The 13258-nt window shown below is 35.7% G+C and overlaps 1 protein-coding gene and 1 long non-coding RNA gene across 2 annotated transcripts in view; one reads left to right on the forward strand and one right to left on the reverse strand.

Annotated features, from left to right (window-relative positions):
* LOC121129107 (uncharacterized) overlaps positions 1 to 13258 on the reverse strand; it is a 229063-nt gene that overhangs the window by 47058 nt on the left and 168747 nt on the right. The gene's annotated exons all lie outside the window — the stretch shown is intronic.
* garz (Sec7 domain-containing protein garz) lies at positions 863 to 11795 on the forward strand. Its single transcript, XM_040725564.2, has 5 exons — positions 863 to 972; positions 1043 to 1547; positions 1613 to 2459; positions 2518 to 5803; positions 10242 to 11795. Exons 2-5 carry the CDS (start codon positions 1228 to 1230, stop codon positions 11447 to 11449), a joined length of 5661 nt encoding a protein of 1886 aa, XP_040581498.1. The 5' UTR covers positions 863 to 972; positions 1043 to 1227; the 3' UTR covers positions 11450 to 11795.

The following is a 13258-nucleotide window of genomic DNA, read 5'->3' on the forward strand; positions in this document are numbered from 1 at the left end:
TATAGCAATGAACTGTGCAAAAGAAGTTCAAAGCACATATACTACATTTTAGACGAATCAGAATTAGAGATAAGACAAAACATTCTTGATTGATATACATGACTCCTCTTTCCTTTATAGTCTCTTTAGATCCCAGGTTCTACTAATAGTCTCATACAAGACACTTGTCTAGCTCTAAGTATATTGTTCTCATAGAGAGGATCGACGAAAATATATAGAGGTGTTTAGGTATGGGAAAAACTGTTCCATAGCTCAACTTTGGTATGCTTTCGGATTTGTTTTTTTTTTCTGAACAGCCATCAATTTTAATTGGGTGATTTTTTTATGTGGATTTGAACAACATAAGAATATCGACATGTAGACAACCAAGATATTTAGAGACAGTAAGTATCTTGGATCCAACTACATCAAACTTCTCAAGATCATAATATGTATTCTTTTTCTGCCTTGCTTAGCCAAGTGACTAAGTAAAAGTCCTTGTTATCTCTATATCTTTCTTTCTCTATAGCCTTACCTTTAACATAATGGCCTCGATCCGGCCTAACATGATCTATTATTATTATTTGTTACCTACTGATTCTAATATGTAATTCGATCATTAGGTAATCAATTGACAATACGCGCTTAGTAAGTGTATAAATACTATTATAATTTTGGAATTATGTTGCGTATTAATTGTTGAAGGACCTGTCTCAAATAAATGACTATAATAACGAGTAATTTTATATATTTATGTATACAGACTTGATCAGTCATTCATTAAAAATATATATAATAATGAAATTATTACACAAGAAAATTGATAAATAAAAACTATAGGTAATTTTTAAATCCGGTGTAATAAATAATATTAATATTACAGTTAACTTATGAATGTGTTATGTCAGGCAACGTATGGGTTACATTGATAAAACAATACTTTCTATATGAAGAAAATGAAATTAATAATTTAAATCCACAAAATATACCAAGGTGACTATATATAAATATATATACACGTGTGCTCAGCTAGCTACGTATTTTTTTTTCTTTAATTAAATAGCCAAATAGAAGTAAATGAGTTGAACCTGTTGTATTTGAAGTATTTGCGCAAATGGTCCACTTAAAATAGCGCATGAGAAAACGTCATCGCAATTGTCAATTGACTTCGTATCACATTGATCCATGGTTATTGGCTATTACTGAAATAGTCGAGGAATATTCAACGGGGAGTGATTCGGGATAAAAATGGATCGTTCTCGAGCTTGGGTAATCGAGTCTGAGTTGACGCGTGTGATTGGAGCTCTGAAATCCTCCCCCAATAACACAGAAGTCGATTCTCTCATTGAAAAATTGAGGAATTTTAAAAGGAATTTCTCTCGGAAGGAAGGAGAACGAGGTTTTTTGGGCCCATTTCTTGAAGTTGTTAGAACGGATCCTGTGACAGCTCCTGTGACGGATCTCGCTTTGGATTCTATCAATAAATTCTTTGCATACGGTTACATCACGCAGGATACCATTGAGTCATTGGAAGCACAGGATTTGGCTGTGACTGTTGCACACGCCAAGTGAGTTGCATTTCTTGGAAGGGAGATGACTCCACCTCATGATTTGATATTTTTTATTTCCACAGATTCGTAGGAGTTGAGCAAGGAACTGATGAAGTCGTTTTAATGAGAGTTCTTGAAGTTCTGCGCTCCCTAATGTTGAGCTCTGTGGGTAAAATGCTCACGGATGAAAGTGTCTGCGAAGTGCTGCACTCAACTTTTCGAATTTGTATGGAGAATCTTCTTTCTGAGCTTCTCAGAAAAATGGCTGAACATACTCTTGTAGATATGATTCGTGTTCTCTTTGGAAGACTTAACTCTTTCACGGATAAAGACGAAGGCTTTTTACCATCTCTTAAGAAATTAAAAATGATTTCTATTACATCTGGAACTCAGGACTACAACTCACCTGGGGGGTTCCATTATCATCGTAACAAGCGAAGTCGAAATGTTCACAAGAAAAACAATATTCTAAAAGATAAACAATTTGTTAAATCAGACAGTGAAACTATATCCTTATCAAAATCCAAATGTAAAGACCTTGGGTCTTCCGTACATTCACTTACTGCACCATCTGATTTTAGTGTTGATTCAGAGGCTCCAGAGCCTTCTCCTGCTCAAAGTGTTTCGGACATACATTCTGATGATAAATACAAGACTGAAACACAGGTTAAATGCCTCTCTTCAGACAATGAAGATAAAAGAAAAGAGTTGGAAAAAGAATCGTTTCAAGCTCAAAAACATGACTTAAAGGATTCCAGTGTTGTTGAGGGAGATAAAGAATTTGTCAATCAGCAGGGTATAACTTTTATGCCGAGTAACTCTGAGATTATTGATGAGAGTGGTTCTCTTATAGCATATGGAATTCCTTGTGTGAGAGAGCTCTTTAGATTTCTTATAAATCTTATAAATCCTTATGAATCAAATGTTAGGGTAAGTCAATTTTTAGACAGTATCTCCATTATACTAAATTATATTTTGTTTTTTTTAGCCTCCAATGATAGAAGTTGCTCTTTCACTCCTTGCTACTGCTCTTGAAATCGGGGCTAAAGACATTGAAAAATTCGAGAGTCTTCTAAATTTAGTCAAAAATGATCTATCTAAATATGTTACACGACTAATATCCAGTGAATCTAGAGGAATTTTTTCTTCGAACCTTAGAATAGCATTTCTGATTTTTAGCTTTTTTAGACGTCATTTAAAGTTTCAATTAGAAGTATTCTTTCAAAAATTAATGGACGTTATTACATCAGAGTCTATCAAGGTAGTTTATGAACATAAAGAGTCTGCCTTAGACCTTGTAGTTCGACTCTATCGTTTGCCTGGATTCATTACACAAGTCTACTTAAACTATGATTGTGATATTTATACATCAAATATCTTTGAAGATTTAACTAAAATGTTATCGAAAAATACATTTCCTCTCATGGGTCTCCATTCTACGCATTTTTTGAGCTTGGATGCGCTTCTAGCAGTTGTGGACTCAATTGAAGGACATTGCCATAAGCTTATGTTAGACGTGAAGAAAGGGCACTTGCATTCTCAGGATAAGGGAAGCTTACAAGGGAATGATAATTCATCGATTACTCCAAAAACAACTTTGACACATGAGCAATTAATGGCACTAAAACATAAGAAAAAACTGATAGGCACTGCAACAGAGCAATTCAATACAAAACCAAGTAAAGGTATATCTTTTATGCAAGAAGCCGGATTATTTCAAAATCCATTGGATCCAGTGGAAGTAGCGCATTTCCTCAGAGAAAATCCTCATTTAGATAAAAAACAACTCGGGGACTACATCTCTAACCGAAAAAATCTAAATATACTTGGAGCCTTTGTTAAAAGCTTTGACTTTGAACACGTACGTATTGATGAGGCATTACGTCTTTTTTTGGAAACTTTTCGACTTCCTGGAGAGGCTCCACTTATTACTTTAATCATGGAACATTTTGCAGACCATTGGCAAAAGTCAAATGGAGATCCTCTTTCTTCTAGTGACTCAGCTTTTACTCTAGCCTATGCAGTTATTATGCTCAATGTAGACCAACATAACGTCAATCATACAAAGAAAAATGATCCTATGACTATGGAACAATTTTGTCGTAATTTGAGAGGAACGAATGGAGGTGCAGATCATAAGGAAGATATGTTGGCGGAAGTTTATCATAATATTAGAAATAACGAAATTGTCATGCCTGCTGAACAGTCTGGAGTTGTGAAAGAGAATTATCTTTGGAAATGTGTTTTGAAGCGCGGTATGGAATCAGATTTCTTGGAGTCTCCAAATGGAACATTTGATCATGAACTTTTTGGTATAATATGGGGTCCTACTATTGCAGCATTAAGTTATGTATTTGATAAGGCTTCATCAGAGCATCCTTTAGAGAAATCTTTAGGTGGATTTCAAAAATGTGCCACCATTGCAGCTCATTACTCCATGATTGATGTCTTTGATAACTTGATCATTTCTTTATGCAAATTTACTACACTTTTAAGTGTGGAAAATTTGAATAAAAATAGCCCATTTTTGGTATCGTATGGGTTAAATGAAAAGGCACTCTCTGTAACTCGACTTGTTGTATCTTTGGTTATAAAGCATGGAGATATTCTTAGAGAGGGTTGGAAAAATATTATGGAGTGCTTACTTCAATTATTCCGATCTGGATTATTACCAGAGACTCTCACTAAATCTGAGGATTATTTGGATCCCAAGGGAATTGATCTTCTTAATAGAGAAGAGGATGACAAAAATGCTAAGGTTGAATCGGGTTTCCTGAATTCTTTTGTTTCTTTTATTTCAATGTCCAGTGAACAACAACAGAAAGCACGAACCCCTGAAGAAGAAGAATCCGTTAAATTGGCAACCTCAACTGTTCGGGATTGTAACTTGGAATTAATTATTACTGAATCTAAGTTCTTAATTGAAGAGTCATTGGTGGAGCTTGTTCGTGCCCTCATCAATGGGGCTAAGTCATTCTTTTCAACTGCTCCTACAGTTGTTGAAGATCAAGGAATATCTACTCCTGTCCTGGATGATCCTTACGACGAGAAAGCAATTTTATTTTTTAATGAAATCCTTGTCAGGATAACAATTGAAAATCGTGATAGAGTTAATATTATATGGAACCAAGTTGTTGAGTACTTATGCACACTGATTTTTGAGGCCGGAAAGGGTCGTCGATTTCTTGTGGAAAGGACAGTAACAAATGTTCTCAGACTTTGTGTTCGTTTAGCAAGGAAAGAAGAATTAGTTTCTTTGGTCATGAGAACTGGTCTTAAAGTTTTATTGACAATAAATCATTCAAGTTCCATCTCTCGTATATCTTCGTATGGCTTGTATGAATTACTGAGAAATAATGCTGCTAATATTCATGAATCAGAGGATTGGTCCATTGTGTTTGATTTGATGGAGGTAGTGGGAGCTGGAATTTCAATATGCAATAAGGAGGGTGAGGACTCTGGTCAAGGAGAATCTGATTCTTCTGAAGTTCCATCAAAAGATGAAGACTGGATCGTTTTGGGAGAAAACGGACGAGCTTCCCCCTCATTTTCATTTAAAGAACTTGGGAAGAAGGTGAAGAGGATATCTGTTCATGATACTCCCTCTTTCCTTAAATGTTGCGAATCTGTGTCTTTTTTGGTTCGAGATGTAGCTCATATAACTCCTCATAATTTTGAAGCCTGTGTTTCCACTCTGAGGTTATTTGTTGAAGCCGCTTATTTTGGTCTTAAAATGGAAAACAGTTCTTCAATCGGGTTGCAACAAAGACAAAAAAGAGGAGTTACCGGACGTCAAGCTCCCATTAGAAGAATAAAAAGTGCTCCTAATAATTTTAATTCCGACACTAATTATGATGCTGATGAATCAGATAATGAAAATCAAGAGTCTGGTGAAATTCGTGATGGAGAGTATCATCATGTTTCTTTAAGACTCTTGGATCTTATGCATACCCTCCATACGAGAGCTGGTTCAGTATACGAAGCCTGGGGTACTACTGTAGATCTTTGGGGTGTTGTATGGTGTCCGTTGTTGCAAGGAATGTCTCGACTGTGTTGTGATCACCGTCCTCAAATCCGAACATCGGCTCTAACTGCTCTTCAAAGATCTCTTCTTCATACAGACCTTCGTAAAGGAATGAGTTCGAAGGAATGGGAGTCGGGATTTACGTCTGTTTTATTCCCTATGCTCTCAAGACTTTTAAAAATTGATTCAGTTAATTTTAATGATCGGAATGCATTGGAAGAGACTCGAACCAGAGCTGCAACCTTATTAGGTAAGACTCTTTATGTATCTTTTTATATCATTATGGTATTTTGATACATACTTTAACCCTACATATTTTGTAAATTGGGATCCTTGTTATTTTTAATCCTTTTCGTTTATTACACATTGAATAAGTGTGGGTGTTCTTCAGTCATAGCATCCATGTATGTATCGTATATTCATATATCGATGTCGAACCGTATTCAAGGATTTCCATTATTTGGCCTTTACATTACTGGATTTTAATGATTAATCTGCCGACATCCGATATATATTTTTTTGTAACTATTGCTAAACTATTTCCATCAAACACTTGTCCGATAAATAATGCTAGTCATGTTATTTTTTTTCTTGTCAAAATCATTGTAAATACCAACATACTGTTAGTTTCTAGTGGTAGACGTTGAAAGGTAAGTCATCAAGAAAAAAATGATTATATCATACTTCATATTATATTATGAATAATTCACTGACATAATTAATGACGCATGTTGAAGGCTGTCTCTGGTAGAAAAAGCAGCAAAATAAACCCCTGGATTCGAGGGAACTCGCCTTATTTTATTTTATGGTATTGATTATATTGTTGTTGGAATTGTCTTTTTATTTAGTTCTTTTTTTATTGCTAATTGGCAATTATGTTTTTGTTCATTAGGACGTAGGTAACTATTTTCTCTCTCTTGCTCGTTTACAAGCATATAATATTTATTTTTTCATGTATTTCCCGAGATTTCCAACTAGTGTATGTTCTATGGATTTTATTATTAAGAATGAACCATAATGATTAGTTGTTAACATATACTTTATATATGTTTTGTTTGGAGTAATTATCTTTGTCTTTAATTTAGTATGAAAGACCTTAATTACATTCGAAATGATGTACATACTACGTACTACTAGAGATTGTCTCCCGTGATCCAGAGTTTTCCTTTACCTATGTTAGTATGGGATAATTCCCCAAAAAGTATTTTTTACCGCGGGCGTCCGCAGGATTATATTTTTGAGAGATTGGTTTTTGGAATTTTTGTAAAATATTTATAATTGAAATTTCTAATATCTAAAAATCTATAGTTCACAAAAATTAAATTTTTTGCAAAAAAATTTCAAATATTAAATTTTTTCGAAAAAATTTCAAAATCCACACCTATTAAAAAATTTCAAAAATCCATAACTATTCTCAGAGAATTACATTTTTTGGAAAAAAAAATTGAAAAATTTAATTTTTTGGAAATCAATTTCAAAAATGACCAAAAATATTAACAGTAAAAAGCAAAAATTCTTTCATGGGGGGGGGGGCTAATGTCCCTCCAGCCCATCCCCTATGGACGCCCCTGTTTACCTGCGAAATACCGGCGGCTGCTTATATGATATACAGTTGTGGACAGAAGTATTTACACTAGTTTTGTTTTAGTTGTACCTCTTTATGGCGTGCCTTTTTTTATGATTATTGTTGTTTCTAAGTAGCTGCAACAAAAAAATGTAACATTTACTGCAACCTTTTTGCTCTCAGTCTTCAAAATGAAGATTCAAGAGCTGCGACGCAAAGTTATCCAAGATTTGTATTTTGCCGGCAACGCTCCTAAGGATATCATCCGCCTTACATCGTACAACAAGAAGATGGTGTATAATAAAATATAGCAAGGGAATCAAGCATGCTCCATGTAGTCCTCACAAGGCCATAAAATGAACTCCAACCTTTTTGGCTGGGCTGAAGTGGTCCATCATGGCAAACCCAGTCGTCTCTATTTCGGTGCATGCGAACAGGAGGAGTGTGACCAGGAGGGCTTTGGGCCGAGCTGTCAAGGATGACTTAAATTTTCCTCATACGTAAGAGGCCGCTAACATCGCCTTACAGAGAAGATGAAGCAAGTCAGGGTGGAGAGAGGGATCAAATTACGTCGTATCAGCCTGGAATTATCCAGGCTTCATCAAATTAATATCTGACGAGTCCAACTTCAGAGTTGATGGTGCCTACAACCCACAGAACAATCGGCGGCTGTTATGTTTAGGTCCTCAGTCCCCTATTGAAAACCAAGAAGTCAATTGTATTCTTGGAATTTTTTTTGACTGAGTCGTCAAGCCGGGCGAGTGGCCTTTTAACATACTAAATCTCAACCCCTGTGACTACTAGTTGTGATTTGAGCTGAGGAGAAAGGTTAAAAAGACAATATCGTCTCCCTAAAGCGCTCCATTAAGTGAAATATGGCCACCTCCACTATGTTCGAGGTCATCCGTGCGTTTTTCGCCTTCCATCGCCGACTCTGTAGTTGATGCAAATGATGGCCAATTGAGTAAAATAATGTCCAGAAATAGCTGCAGCAAATTATTATTTAAAAAAAAACTATGCTCAATAAAGAAATATGTATAAAAATAATGGAAATTTAAGGTGTAGTGTAAATACTTCTGCCCACCTCTGTATATATGCAAACTAAATCGATTGTCAATATAACCATTTAGGTAATAACGAGTCAGCAATGCTTTAGAGTAAAAAAATTAGTTGTTTTCAAGCTCATTCACAACAACTAAAGACATCATTTAGAAAAATCAAGACATTCTACAATGTAGGCTAGGGTATTAGGTCAAAACGTCGACCGACAAAATGTCGAATGGACAAAACGTCGACCGGAAAATATTACCGCTGGCCCTCAAAATGAGATGAAACCCGAAACAGTCTCTAATTTCGGGGGCCCTTTCGGGATGTAAGGGGGGGTAATTTTAAATATTGGTGGTTAGTTTAATTACATTTTTGGGGCAAGGCCGTACACGAAAAAAGCTAAAAAATTTGGGTGTTGTGAGGGACTCTTAGTGGTTGCTTAAATAGCGGTGGTGGGTTTCATCCCATTTTGGAACACGGCGGTGACTGAAAACACCCTCAACATGTATAAGGCAGGCCCTTTTACTGGTAGTTTATATAGAAATGGTGCTGCTGGGTTATGTTTCAGCAATTCTTGCCAAATTCCTTTGTTTATTTCTTTTTACCCCTCCTCTCTTGTCACAGCTGATTGCAGCTGATCCCCTCTAAAACATTCCTCAAATTGCCAGGGTTACCATGTTGATTTTCGGTTTCTTTTTTTAACATGCCCATTCTACACTGGATTTTTAATCATTAACTCAGTACTACTTATTAAAAACCACACTCCGCACGTCCTAGTTACTTAAATATAAATCAATAGCTATTACTTGTCACTTAGAAAAACATTAAGAGAAAAATATGTCATCAAGTGTATGTATACTTATTCTAAATATATACCGAGGGCCCCATTGAAACATAAACAATTACTTATTCACTAATTAATAAAGGTTGAGTGATTGAAATTAATTCATATTTGGATATATTGAAGAATAAGAAATTAGTTGCAAAAGAAAACAAATCTGAGGTCTCCAGCTTACGTTCAAGTCGAAGAAATGACACTTGAACGTGATCGACGAATTTCCATTCGTGCAATCCTAGCAGTTGGACGTCTCCAAGACCACCGTCTACGCCGTCAGTAAGTCTGAAAAGTTGTAGAGGAAGAAGGGCTCTGTCATAAAGGCCAAAGTGGACCCGGAGGAGTTAAAGAAATAAATTCAGGTCAATTCCCTCAAGTTCATGTGGCCCCATGCAAGATATCTCCGAGTTTCAAACCAGTCTGTCCAGAGAGTTATCCAAAAAGTGGGTGTAAAGAGCCTTGTGAGGGTGGAGAGGCCCCTTTTGATACCATTAATGAAAGAAACCATCTCCTTCGTTGTAAGACTATTGAATGAGTATTTTGAACTCTTTTTTTTTTACACTTTAGGGCCCTACAGCCCTGATACCAACCCCCTAGACTACACCTTTTGGTTACATGTCAAGGGGAATCCCTGAAGTGTCTGTCATTCAAACACCGAGGCCCTCAAAGTCACTGTCAGCATGCACTGGGACTCCATGACAGAGACTTATTCTGCAGTGAGTGCCAGGTTCGCCGCCACCTGGAAGCAATCATTGGGGCTAAGGGCGGCTACATTAATGATTAAAAGAGCTCAGACTCATATCTAATTATATAATTAATTAATTAATTATATATTGTTGAAGTTTAAACTTCAAAGTGTTCAGATTTTAATGGAGCACTCGGTATGTATTGGTAGGAACATCTGTGTGGTGTATGTCTTTTATCCTTGGTATCTATTTTTAAATATATTATATATATTTCTTGAAAAAATAAGATAAATAAAAATAAAGTTTTTCTTTCTCCTTCTTTCGAACTATTTGTATTTATTATTTTGCATTGTAATTTAAAATTTATTGATTTTGCTTGTTGTTTCTTTTCTTGTCATCACCTTTCTTTTCTATATTACGGGCTTTTGTATTTTTACCTATAATTGGCTATTTATTTTTATCTTGTTAAAAATGTAAATGATTTATGTGATTCTTATATTATATTGAATTGCAAAATGAATAAAATCTTTTGTTTCTTTTTTCTTCTTCTTTCTAGGCAAGGTCTTTCTTCAACATCTTACACCCCTCACTGAGCTTCCCACATTTAGTGCACTATGGCTCACTATACTGGATTTTATGGAGAAGTTCATCAAGTCCGCCAATACGGATCTGTTAGCGGATGCCATTCCAGAGTCGTTGAAAAACATGCTCCTTGTTATGGATACAGCAGGAACATTTACGAATCCAGAAAATGGGAGTCCAGCTCCTCTATGGGACTTGACTTGGGATAAACTTCACGTCTTTCTTCCTAACTTAATGCCAGAGCTATTTGGATCTCAAAATAGGAAACCTGAAGAGAAACAGGTGCCTGAAAAGGTACTTGATGAACATAACCCATTACAGGAGTCTGGAGAAGAAAAAACTCATTCGGAAGAAAAACAAGGGGAGGCTGCGGAGTCTCAGATATTACTCCCTTCAAGTAATAGTAGTTCTGATGATCCTCTTCTTATAAATGACGACGTTGCAAATGTTAAAGGAGAGGAGATGATCAAGCAAGATATGGTGGTTGATGAGCATGTTTATGTTGGAATTGAAATGGGAGATGCGGAAAAGTTTGTTTCTCCGGCACACAATGGGTTAATCCAGGAAAAAACGGAAGGCAAAGAGGAGGACGAGCCCCCAGTAGTTGGAAGTCCTGAGCAATTAGGAAATAATTTGGGACCCCCAACGACGATATTCCAGGAGGAATCGTCCGTTCCTGGTCAAGAGCCTTTCCTTGAAGCGTTGAAAGAAATGCCTCCCTCCATTCCCTTGATCCCTGACTCCCACATGATATCCATGGAATCTATAAATAATCAATTCATTGAGAATCCGGTTCTTTCTCTACCACCATCAACTATCATCCCTCCAGTGGCCCTTTCTGAGCTCCCCTCTCCTCCAAGATCATCAATAACCAACATTCCCCTCGAAAGTTTGGGTGTCATTCCTCCTCCGCCTGTTGTTAGCATATCACAACCACCACCTGGCATCATTCAATCATTTAATGTAGTCTCTCCTTGTACTGGATTTCAACCTATTCATGCAGCAGAGCCACCTGGGGGACCTGGAGTTCCACTTGCAAGTCCTAAAGCTGTTTTACCTCCTAGTTCAACTGATATTAAATCATATTTCGGGAAAGATGGAGATCAAAATTTGCTAATGACGTCATTTACTCCAAATTTAGTCTCCTCTGTTGTCTTTGATTCGAATCCCAAATCAGATTAAATAATTATAGTAATACCACATATGATTTATTCTGCTTATTGCTACTTGTGCAAATTACAATATATAAAGTATAAGACATACATAATATATTATTCTTCTATTTTAGACAGTCATTATTCTTATTTTGACGAAAACTGTTTGATAAATTTTGTTATTGGATGATATATATATATTATTTCTTATCCCGTGTCTTAGATACAAACCATTCTTGTGAGTCGTTTTATGTATGTAATGTATTTATAATTTTTATATTGAAAAATATGTATATGAAGTTTATTGGAAGTTTCAATCAAATATATATGTTTTTTGTCTCTCTCTTTGATAAATAAAATTTTTTATTTCACTACTTAGGCACTATTTGTGATTGAGTTTATTCGTTTTATTTACTGTGTATTAATTATGTACATATGTTCCATATTTTATCAACTCGAAAAAGAAATTACAATTAGGTACATAACAAGAAAACCTCTAAACAAGCCAGTGTTCATTAGATAATATTATAACATAATCTGATAAATTTGAATTAGTAGATAGATCATTTACATAATATGTACCGGGTGAGAACTAGTAGCTGATGCAAGATTTTGGCGCGCTATAACTTTATTATTAATTCTCACAGAAAGTTCAAATTTTGTGAGAGGTTGCATGAAACCTTAATTTTAATTTTGATTCTGCCTCCTTATTGAGATATTTGACCATGGAGCAATTGTAGAGCGAATCTTGAATGGAAAGGAAAACAAGAGCATCGCAAGGACATTTGAAATCTACAGAAAACTGTTAGGATGATCAAGAAAAGGCTGGACGAAAGGGGTCCTAATTTTATGGATGTTCCACAACCTGGACAGTCTCGTACAGTAAGAGCACCTTCCAAAATTGCTGAAATGAAAGCCTCAATTGAAGCCAACATTTCTAAAAATGCAATTGAGAGGGTTGTCATCCAAATTTGGAGTGTTTAAAGGATGTGGTTAATGAAGCCTGGGCCAATATATTTACCAGTTTTGTCAAGAAGACTTGTGCTTCTTTTAGAACAAGAATTTACATGTGTATTGGAGCTAAAGGCTCAGTGTATAATAAAAAATTATCCTTAAGGTGTCCTTAATAACCGTCAAAAAGCTTTTTGTTGTAAGAATTCATTTGTGGACTTCGCAGCAGTTTTAATGTTGTGTGTCTGGCGTGCACCAGCTACTCGTCCCCACCCGGTACGTTGGATTCAATATGGCATTAGGAACCATGAATATTTACATTTTTTTGTCCGCTGTGGATTTGTCTATTAGTACTCATGTCCCATTGGCAATGTAATGTATAGTTCATAGATCAGGCTTTCCCAAAATTACGATAGTATGAATCATAGTTAGAGATGGGATTTGTGTAAGAGCTTGAGGAGAAGGCGGGAGTGAGACATATGGCATAATAATTGTTACTATTAGTTGCCTTATATATATGATTTTGGGAGGAGAAAATGAATTACTGCTATAAAAAAGAGAACCTTCCACATTTCAATAAGCTTTAGTACGGGGAAAATATTATAATTATATTTAATTTTATATATATTTATTTTTTTATACATTTTTAAATAAATTTACACCAAAGACGGGCAGCTGATATTAATAAGGGTCCTAATTCACTTATACCATATGTATACCTCCTACCTTCTCCTCACGCTCTTTCACAAGTCTTATCATATTTAGAGAGGACATTTTTGTATGCATTATGGGCCCCGCTCTTCGCTATCCATTATATTCGATAGTAAATTGCGTCTGCTATCGTATAGTGCCAATGCATAAGATAAAACAGAGTGAATAGAGAGAA

The sequence above is a fragment of the Lepeophtheirus salmonis genome, chromosome 14 (genome assembly GCF_016086655.4).
Source record: "Lepeophtheirus salmonis chromosome 14, UVic_Lsal_1.4, whole genome shotgun sequence".
NCBI classification, from domain to species: Eukaryota; Metazoa; Arthropoda; class Copepoda; order Siphonostomatoida; family Caligidae; genus Lepeophtheirus; species Lepeophtheirus salmonis.

Excerpts from the sequence above, each read along its gene's own strand:
- garz (XM_040725564.2), top strand. The coding sequence starts at position 1,228 with ATGGATCGTTCTCGAGCTTGGGTAATCGAGTCTGAGTTGACGCGTGTG. Across the intron at positions 1,548-1,612 it reads GTGACTGTTGCACACGCCAA|ATTCGTAGGAGTTGAGCAAG; the intron begins GTGAGTTGCATT and ends TTATTTCCACAG. Across the intron at positions 5,804-10,241 it reads CAGAGCTGCAACCTTATTAG|GCAAGGTCTTTCTTCAACAT; the intron begins GTAAGACTCTTT and ends TCTTCTTTCTAG.